Here is a 10,549-nt window from a genome sequence, read left to right on the forward strand (position 1 = left end):
TTTGTATAGGTAAATCTTGGACCAAAAATCTCTATAATGGACCAGAATAGTGACCTTCACCCCAAAGTTCAACAAAGCACCTTGCAAAAGTCCCACCTAGAGATTCCTCTCTTACCCTCTTGGCCCTTGGCAGACCCATGGACAAGCAGGGTTCCCTGGGACCAAAATGGGGGGATGACCTCACGTGAGGTCATCCCCCACTGGCCCACCCAAGGAGAAGGGTGGCAGGGTATCATCCAACCACACAGAGTCCAAAAAATGCATAAGAGTTCATTCATGGCGGAGCACTTACAGCCTTAGTGGCATCCATCGCAGTGGGCAGAATCCCCAGGTGGGCTTGGGCAGTGGCAAAGACCTTGTTAGTCACTGTCTGGAGCTATGTTAAGGGTCAGTCTGGGGCCTATGTAACAGGAAGGGGAAGGACAGTGAAGAGCCCTATGTTGGAAGGTGCCCTTCTGAAGTCCAGAGGCCACCCCCTTATCTTCTGCAAGAGTGGCGCTCTTCAAACCAGAAATTCCTTGAGAGCACGGTTGCCTCATCTGGCCTGTGTCCTCACAGTGCTCTCACTTAGCTCTCAAGGCTGACGTCTAGAGTGGGTTCACGGGTTTCCTAGGACCTTTTCCTAGCATGACTGCAGAGCCCGGTTCCAAGCACAGGGTTGAGGGATGTTAGGAGCCCAAAGGGCCATCGGGCAACTTAGTGGTGTTGTTGCAGACACGGAACAGATCCGGGAGACCCTGAGGAGAGGACTTGAGATCAACAGCAAACCTGTCCTTCCGCCAATCAACCCTCAACGGCAGAATGGCTTCACCCACGACCGGGCCCCGTAAGTTCCTGGTCCACAGAGGGGATTCGTAGAGCTTCCTGAGAGCAGCGTTCCCGGGCTGGTACAAGGGAGGCAGTTTTGTCCTCAAGTGTCTCTTCCTGGAGCTTGCATGAGAGAACAATGCCAATAGCCCTTGCTGGATGGACCCAGGGTCTCTGGGGCACACAGACCTGTGGGTCATAGGAAGGGCCTCAGAGGGGACCCAGCGGCCCAGGAATATAAACATCAGTAAATATTTACACGCGCTGTGTGAGCAGACAGGAGGCCAAGTTGGGGCAAAATCCCAGCCTTGAGGGAGCCCATTGTGCTGAGCATGACTCCCCTCCTTATCTCGGCCTCGGCCAGAGTTGCCCTTCCTTCCTTCCTGGAGCCTGGTCTCCGGCTGATAGCTGCGGCCCCAGGGGCCTCCCTGTCTGGCCAGCCCCAAAGTGGATGCCTGCTGCTGAGGCCCTTTTTCCTGCCTTCCTTCCATGGGGCCCAGAGAAGGGAAGGGAAGTCCTTTACAGGCCTCTGCTGCCCGTCTAGGGGCCCCTGTAGCCCTTTGGGAGCAACTGTGGCTACCTCCAGCGGTCAGGTCCTCTTCCTGCTGACCTCTCTTCCTCTGATAGGGGATGAATGGTAGGCAGGGCTGGAGCTGGGCACCCCCTTCTGCCCTTTGAATCAGGGAAGCTGTAGGGAATAGCTGCTGGCAGGGGATGCCTGGGAGCTGGCAGCCCAGAGCAGAAACCTTGCCTGCCAGGGAGGAAGTTGCTGTGCCCTGGGCTCAGAAGGAAGCACAGCACTCCTGCAAGAGCAGGGTGATCTGTCCTTCTTCTGAGAAGTCTTTACTACACTCTTGCTGTGTGGCGAGCTCAGGGCCCAGAGGGCCATCCAGGATACCGGCTCTTCCTTTGGAGGTGCAGGAACTGAAATTGGTGTGAGTGGAGCTGTAGATGCATTTCGTTGGGAATAGCCACGTCTTTGAATTCTAGCTTCAGCTGCTCATCCACAACCCCCAGAAGTGGTTGTGATCTAACAGTCTACAGAAAAGACAAGTCAGGATGATCTGGAATAGTTAGGGAGGGCTTCTTGGAGGAGGAAGAACATGAGATGTAGATGGACCTTAAAGTTGCCCTAGAATTTTCAAGCAGGAGAAGGAGCTGACAGGGCTGGAACAGGGGAGGCCTGGCTAGCTAAAGTCAAGGCTATAACCTGGGAGCAGACTGTGGGGGAGGGAGAGTTACTCTGGATGCCCAAGATGGCTCACCTGGAGTTTGGCGTCCAGAAGTGATGCAGGTTGAGCTTCTTGGCAAGAGACCGGAGAAGCCTCCACTGCCATGTCTGAGCATCTTTCAACTCCAGCCAGTGGGTTTCTCCAGCCATCTGCTTTGAAGTAGCTGGCGTGAGGCACCATGATCTTCCTCTGGCAGCAGCAGATGGCCAGGCTGAGGCGTGGGGCATCTGGAAGCTCTCCACCTGGGACTCTGGACCCTGTCCTGGGGCCATGCTCCTTCCCATGCCCTGAGCTTGGCTTCACCCTCTAGGCCCCTTTGGCACTGGTGGGGAATCTGGGAGGTACTTGAAGGCTTAAAGGCTCCAGTCTATCACCTATGACTTGTAGACGGTCTCAGTTCAGATGGCCCTGTCACCTCTGGGAGGTCCAGGTTTCCAGGCAGAAGGGCAGGGGCTCCTGCAGAGACATACCCCACTGGCTGCTCCTGTATATGTGGAGCAGGCTTGAGATCTCACTCTCCATCCCGGGCAGGCGTTCAGCTGCTGCACTTGAGGGGGAAGGGGACACAGGGCTCAGGCTTCTGGATGCATATGTACAGCCCAGACTCAGCCCAGCCCTGACGGTGAGAGGGGCGCTGGGTCTGGTCCGAGGACTGTCTGTAGACACCAGGTAAGAGCTACAGCCTCCACCTTTGGCCTGAGGTGACTGAGCTACAAATAGATGAGCTACAAATAGGTCACTTCCTGCAGCTCCAGTGACCAGTCAGGTACCCACAGTGCTGAATCTGCAGTCCGGAGGGAATCAGAATGTCTCTCTGAGGTTCTCAGAGCTAGTTATCAATTTGTTAGCCATTGGTTGAGAAGTGGTTCCTCTTGCTTTGCCAAGATCCTTTTCCAGCACACCCCACAAAGTGTCTCACGGCTCTAGCTCGAGGTTATCTCATGATCGATGATGACAGACTCCATTTAGATCAGCAAGCACGATTGTAATATCTGTGCTGCCCACTCTGGGACCTGACCCCATTTCAGATAAACCACATGGACTGCGACTGAGAAAGCCAACCCCAAATGTGCTGGCACCAATGTTTGTTCCTCTCCCTGTGGGGGAGCAGCCAGCGTGGGCCTTCCTGTGTGTGCGTCTGAGCTTCCTTCAGTCAGGCTTTCTCGGCTGGGGCACGCTGGTTCCACATGGCTCTGGGAATGGTCTGAGGAAGCTGTGGTTCGGAAGGGCCGATGGGGCTGGGGCATTAGCAGCTGGGCTGTGGCCTACTTGCAGGGGCCAGGGGCAGGGGTCAAGCACTTGCTGTTTTCATAGCCTGCTAGTAGCTAACACTTACATGGTGACGACCATGGGCCAAGTAACATTCCAAGTGCTTTACACCGCATGACCTTCATTCATTCTCACAATCACTCTGGGAAGTAGATAATCTTACTGTCCCCTTTTACAGATGAGGAGACTGAAGTATAGAGAGGCCAGTCTTACCTAGTGTGACCTTTCTTACCCCATTCTCAGGGACCCCATGAGGGACACACAAGGCTATGTCTCTGAGGTGGTAGTGATCTCATTGGTGGGCCTCATCCCTCCAGTTGGCGTAGGAATAGGAACCTTTCACGTGACACTGAAAACAAGGCTAAGCCCCATGGTAGAAGCTTACGATGCGGACTTAACTCTAGGGAAGACATGGGGTCAGCGGTGGTGCTTCCAAATCCCAGAGATAACGAGCTGTATCATAATTGGCTCATTTATACCAGAATTCCTTTCTGACACAAAGCCTTGTTTTCTTCATGTTCAGAAACAAAACAACCCTATTTCTGTCCCCACGTCAGGGCTAGGGGATTTCTTTCTTTCTTTCTTGAGGCCTCACTTCCTGCTTCCCAGAAAGGCAGGCCCCTCTGGGTAACCTGCTCCTCTCCCACTTGCCCTCGTTAGTCCTCCTCCCCCTGCCTTCCCAGAAGGAGAGTCCTTGGCCCTTTTGGGGGCTTCTTTCAGAGTTTCACAACCCTTGCATTCCAGCCATGAAATTTTTATCTGGCTTTTCCCAAGATGATCCGTTGAGAAAAGCCTCCTTCAGCTTGCTGGCACCTCCCTTCCCACTGCCTGCCCGGGTGAGTTTGGGAAGCATGGGAAGCCACTCCTTTCTGTCACTGAGGACAGCCTGGCTTGAGACTGTGCCTGCCAACATCGGTAGGGACCTGAGAAGGGAAAGGCCCCGGACATCTTCTCTGTCTGAGGTCAACTGGACTGTTCTACAGACTTTGGCTTTGGGACTTGGGGGATGCCTGTGGTCAGGTGTATTGGGTGGGGATTTTGCATTTCCATCAGCTTCTGCTCCGAAGCAGGGGACCTGAGGCAGTGATCCAGGCCCTCCTTCTCACTCTGCCGGGGTCTCCCTGCCTGAGGCTGGAGGACTTTTACGAAGGTCTCTGGGCCACACAGCCTCCCAGAGAGAGGCAGCGCTCGTGAGTGCGTGTGCACAGGCGTGTTGGCAGGGTAAGGTCCCCAACTGTGAGAAAAGTGCTTTGGAGTTGAGACACCTTTATAAAGCAAACTAACCATCATTTCTGAGCCAAGTTTCTCAGTCTTCATGGGAATCATGCCAGCAGCTTTTAAGGCGTTTTTTTTGGTTTGTTTGTTTCTTTGTTTTGTTTTGTTTTGTTTTTTGCCTTTTTGCCTTAATTTCCTGAAGAATTAAGGTTTTATAGTTTGAATTCCCTGGTTGTGACTTTCTCCACTGCATAAACCTCCCCCCCAGCACACACACATGCTTGCACATATATTTCTCTCCACTTTTAGGAGTGTCTCTGCTCCCATCTGTTTGCCTTTTGGATGGGGTGACTTTGCTCCCTCTGCTCCCATCTTGAATAGCTTATAACCTGGCCAGGGAGTCATCCTTTAGAGAAACCTGTGTTTTCTTTCACTCACCCTGTGAGGCCCTTCTTAATTAGAGGAAGAAAATATCTAGATTGCACCCAGTGAACTGAGTGAAGGGAGGTGAGTTTCCATCTGGGAAGACAGCTGGGCCGCTGGCACTCACGGCTCGCACACAGGGCAGTCAGGGGTGACCCTGCTCCAAGTTTCTAGTGCATCAGGCCATGGCCAGCCCAGAGCCTGCACCTGTCACACCAGCTTCCCTCACCACTCCCACGCTGGGGAAGTACATTGTTTTCATGAAGAGAAGATCCAGAAGGAGACAGTCGTGCTCTCAGGGCCCCGGCCAGGTCCCGCAGGGCTAACAGGAGGAAGGGCCCAGGCCTCTAGGATTCATACATGGCCCGCTGAGCGCCTGCCTTTGGGTGCCTTTCTCACAGAGAACACAATGGAAAGGGCAGAATGAGGCGCGTCACAGCAAACCAGGCACAGGTACATTTCTGCTTGAACTCCTTTCTCTGCTCCACTTCCCCAGAGAGATGGAGCCGAGGCCACGGTTTACACCATAGCCTTAGGGTTCATGGCCAGCGTGTTGAATCCTCAGTCCACAGGGCAGCCCCCTTCTTCAGAGTCACACAGTCAGAAGCGTTTTTATCTCCCATCTTTGATCCTCAGTGTCACCTAACACTTGAGCAGTGAGTCACTTCTCCAGGGAAGGGAAAAGGAAGGCTCAAAGGTGAGAGCTGGAGAGAGGAAATGACTCAGTGTCTCAGAAAACAGAAAGCCAAGTGCTCTGGGGAGAGTGGGCTCAGGAAAGCCGGCCTCTCCATCTCCCACCCAAGGCAGAGGGCTGGGCTGGGGCCGGAGTTAACTCCTCTGGTTGACGAAGGCGCCCTCTCATCATCTCGCCAGTTTCACTCCTTCTCTTGTCCCTGGCCACGTGCTGCCCCACTGTCCATCCTCACAGCCCGTCTTCAGGGCGCTGTCAACAAAATTACCGTATGTATTCTTCACTTGTGGGTGTTTACCAGGTTACAACCTTGTGTTTAGGAGTAGTTGTGGACCTGGGGCTTAACCCCCATCCCACACCTCTACCCCATCCCAATCCTGCCCCGAAGGGGGACCTTCAAGTGGCTCTTTCTCTGCAAAGTTCAGAGCTTTTGTCAGCAATCTGAAAGCAAAAGGAATAATCTCCCAGCCAAGAGGCAGAAGCCAGAGGTTGGGCTGGCTCAGCAGGTCAAACCCAGGTTGCTGTTGAGCAGTTGCCAACCCTGGTGCCCTGGTTCCTGCTCCCAGGCATCCCCAAGGAGGAGGCCCCAAGTCGTGTGGTCAGTGCAGATGTCACCCCTGTCACAGGACTGGGACTGTGGCTAAAAGGAGTCTTGGTGGTCCAGCTCCTTTCCTCTCCATGCCTGCTGCCATTGATAGAACATGACCAATAAATACCCTTGGGCTAAGATAGAAAAATGAAGGCTTTTCAACCTAAAGAGCCCCAGGTGGTGAGGAAACATGCACACAGTTCTGTCAGTCTGTAAAATGTGGGCAGAGCGAACAGGGCTATGTACTGTAAACCATACAGTGCTAGAAAATCAGGAACCTATCTTGACACTGGAAGGAGAGAGTGTTTTAGGATATGTAAAAAGTCACCTTATGCAGTGGGAAGTGTAAATATAGAATGTGTTACATAGACAGGTGGTAAAGAAGAAATAAAGGGAAAGATTTAGATCGATTCCTGAATTACCGAGGTGTGCATCTAAGCCATCCCATAATCCACTCCTCACTGTTCCCACTTTAGGAAGACTCCTGGGCCAGACAGGGTCTCATGGCTGAGCAGGCCGTTTTTATTGAGGATTGCAACATGCTGGGCTCTGTGGTGTGAGCTGCTGTTGTCCCCATTTTACAAATCAGAACACAGAGGCTTAGACAGATGATACGACTTACCTCCGGTCAGTAAGCTGGGAATAAGCGTCAGGGTCAGGATTCGAACCTTGGACTGTTTGATCCAGCCCTCTCCACCACTGGCGACTGCCTGTGAAAGAGGATACATGTGGAGGGGCTTCGTGCCAATCCGTAGGAAAAGATAACTGGAAAGTAGGCCCTGGAAGTTTGCACACCACTGTACAGAGGAGAGCTGGTGTTTCAGTTTGGCGCGAAACCCATGAGGGTGGCAGGTCCGTGGGCACTGTTTGGCTAAGAAAAGCGTGTCCCCAAATATGGTGAAATCTGTTGGAGGATATACTCCACCAGAATGAGTGAGGAAGATACGCAGGGGACAGGAAATGGGGTCCAGCATGGGAAAGGGGTCAGGGGAATCACCAGGTGATGGCAAGCAGCAAGAATAGAAGGCAGCCAGTTCAGACGGGTCTCTGAAGGGAGGGCTTGGAAAAAGATAAAATTGATAAATCCCTGATGAATTTGAGTATCTTGGGGAAATCTGTAGACCATTGGTAGTTAGTTTAGGATTGAATTAGGGATAAACACGTAGAAAACCAAGACTGTTATTAAACCCAAGGAAAATAAAAAACTGTGCCAGAAAAGTAAAGTATAATTTTCTGAAAGTATACATGATGGTATAGTACATGCCTCAGTTGTAGATAGCACTGGTTTCATACAATAGTGTAGGCACTTGATGCTGATCCAGACAAACTTGGGATGCCGTTCTCCTGGGAAGAGGAGGGTGGGTGGGACAGACAAGAGTTAAGACCTCATATTCCTTTGTAGGAAGTCAGTAGGTGAAGCCAGAGAGGGGGAAATGGGGTAGTCGAAGTGAAGTGTGTTAGAAGTCTGGAGGGGCACCTGGGTGGCTCAGTGGGTTAAGCGTCTGCCTTCAGCTCAGGTCATGATCCCAAGGTCCCAGGATTGAGCCCCACATTGGGCCCCCTGCTCAATGGAGAGCCTGCTTCTCCCTCTGTCTGCCACTCCCCCTGCTTGTGCTCGCTCACTCTCTGACAAATAAATCTTAGGAAGGAAGGAAGGAAGTCAGTCAGTCTGGAGAAAATACCAAAAGAGTCCACTAACAGAGATGAGAGTGGTTGTCTCTGAAGAGCAGGGTCAGAAGACCCTGTGACTCTTTAAACTTTAAAAAGAATTGTTAATCAAAGTCCAAGAAGTGATGTCGTAGGAGCGGTTACAGCTCAGCCCACCCAGTGAAAGGAGAGAATAACCAGCTCCGACTGGAAATAACAGAATTAGCACCCAGGCCGCCCGGGTCATGCAGAGATGCTTCCCCTGCCCTGGCACTGAGTGAGGAGCTGAGGATTAGCAGCTGTGACCACCTGACAGGCCTCCTGAGAGCTTCTGTTTGGGCGTAAAGGGGCCAACAAGGGGCACTTATCCAGCCATGGAGGCAGACTGGACATGGAGTGGAAGTGGCAGGGTGCTGGAAGAAAGCACCTTGGGCAGAGTGAGATCAGGAAGGAAAACCCTGTGCCCTGTCATCTCCAGATGGAGGGTCCCCGCAGGCTTTAAGGGGGTTTCATTGGGTGTTAAGGGAAAAGGTGGTTCTTTGGCTAAGATTAGGAGGTGCTGGCTCACATAGAATGAAACTGCTAGTTTGGCCTCTCCTGTCCTCCTCAGTCCTCAAAATGACAACATTTTAGTCTTTCATCTGAGACACAGTGTGTTACATCCAGCCCTTGCCCCATCTGCCTTTCTAGAAGCTTCCCTTAAATTAAAATTCCATCAAATACCCTTTGGGAAGTCCTGCCTTGACTTCTAGGAAGCCTCTGTTTTGTTTTGTTTTGTTTTTAAGAATTCAGGGAAAAAAAAAAAATCAGTGTGTCTTCATAGCCTTGAAACCCTAGAAGGAAAGCCCACTCAGAGGGTTGGGAGGTTCTTAAGGAGAAACATTGTGGTTGTTTTAGTTTGGCGTCAGGAAGACCTGGGGATTTCGTCTCAGTCCTTTATTCGTTCACTGTGTAACTTTGGGCTAGTTATTTAAGTCTCTGAGTTTCAGTTTCTTCATCTATAAAATGGGGAAAGTAATACCTCTTGAAGGAGTAGCCACGAAAATGAAAGAAAGGAAGCAGAGTACTGAAAGGGTTTAGCCGAGAAGCTGGGCCCAGAGTCTGCATTCAGTAAAAGGCACCTCTTTTTTTTTAAAGATTTTATTTATTTATTTGACAGAGAGAGATCACAAGCAGGCAGAGAAGCAGGCAGAGAGAGAGGAGGAAGCAGGCTCCCTGCTGAGCAGAGAGCCCGATGCGGGGCTCAATCCCAGGACCCTGAGATCTTGACCTGAGCAGAAGGCCGAGGCTTAACCCACTGAGCCACCCAGGCGCCCGGCACCTCTTAACAACATATTGTGACCAGTCCCCTGGAAACTAGAACGATGTGTTATACCTCCAGGGACCAGGATAGGTATGTAGAGAATCCTTTACATAACTCAGATTTCTTGAAGAATTTGAACAAAATATGGAAGGAGAAGTATGTATTACCAGCACAGATTATTAAGGAACAGTGTCAAGAAAAGCTGAAACTCAAGAAGAACTGAGTCTTTTGCAAAAAAGTGCTATGACTAGCAAAAAGGACTTTATTTTTTATACTTCTCTTTGAAACAACCAGAAGAAGGAAGTGTAGGCCCTATTGTTTGGACAGAGTAACTTTAATCAATGGCAGAGAGAAAGCAGGATTTACCCAAGTTCTGTTATGCTTCCATTTCAAAAAGAATGGTTATCAGAGTAGTTAGAGTCATCTAGGCATCCATGAGAAGACTGAAGCCGTGATTTCAGGCTTCCTGGCCCATATGTCTTGTGCCCCAGAACACTGGGCGAATTGGCAAATGAGATTTATGAAGCTGTGTCCGTAATCTTCAAGGGAGTAAGAGAGAGGTGTTGGCAGACTGAAAGCACTCCGAAGTTTCAAAATGCAAAAAGCATCTCGCGCACTCCAAACTAGTGCGCATAGTGTCAACTCTCAGGGAAAATTCTGGACTAGACTATTCAATAGGTAGGCTGTGAATGCTCTTTGAAGAGGAACAGCGAGCCCTGAGAGTCAGTGTGGATTCATGAAGAGTCAGACCTGCCAGACCATTCTCATCTATTTTTAGAAATAGTTACCAGGTTGCCTAGCTGGCTTAGTTGGAAGGGCATGGGACTTTTAATCTTGGACTGTGAGTTCGAGTCCCACGTTGGGTGTAGCGGTTATGTAAATGAATAAATGAAAACTTTTTTTTAAAAATTTACCTTAAAAAACAAAGAAGAAACAGTTACCTATTTCAACGTGGTAGACAAAGGAAGTGCTATAGACCTTCTTTAGGGTTTAGCAAGACATTTTCAGAATGTCTTCTGACATCACTGTTGGCAAGACAGAGAAATGTCCACAGAGCATCCAGGAAGGCGAAGGGGCTTGGTGATGGGCTGGTCGGGTTGATTTGTAATTGGTTGGATGAACATACCCAAAGAGCAATGATGTCAGTCTGTCAGCCTGTCTGCTTGGCCCTACCCTGTTCACAGTTTAATCAAAGCCTGGGATGAGGACATTGATGGTGAGCTTAACACTTCTGTCCGGGATATGAAGTCAGGGGGGAACGCCAATATGAAGGATGCCAGAGTCAGCTTTCAGAAATACCTGGAGCGCCTGAAACAGTAGCCAGGAAATGCAGAGTTGGCCTCTTAGCACCAGCTAATCCCCAGTACATACAA

The 10,549-nt window shown here is 50.7% G+C and overlaps 1 protein-coding gene across 2 annotated transcripts in view; it reads left to right on the top strand.

Moving 5' to 3' along the window:
- SUFU (SUFU negative regulator of hedgehog signaling) overlaps window positions 1-10,549 on the top strand; it is a 111,850-nt gene that overhangs the window by 81,142 nt on the left and 20,159 nt on the right. For both annotated transcript variants that reach the window (XM_032313866.1, XM_032313867.1), the window contains exon 8: window positions 715-826. In XM_032313866.1, the coding sequence (XP_032169757.1) occupies window positions 715-826 (112 nt within the window). The remainder of the gene's footprint in view (window positions 1-714; window positions 827-10,549) is intronic.

Source organism: Mustela erminea, chromosome 14 (genome assembly GCF_009829155.1).
Source record: "Mustela erminea isolate mMusErm1 chromosome 14, mMusErm1.Pri, whole genome shotgun sequence".
Lineage (NCBI taxonomy): Eukaryota > Metazoa > Chordata > Mammalia > Carnivora > Mustelidae > Mustela > Mustela erminea.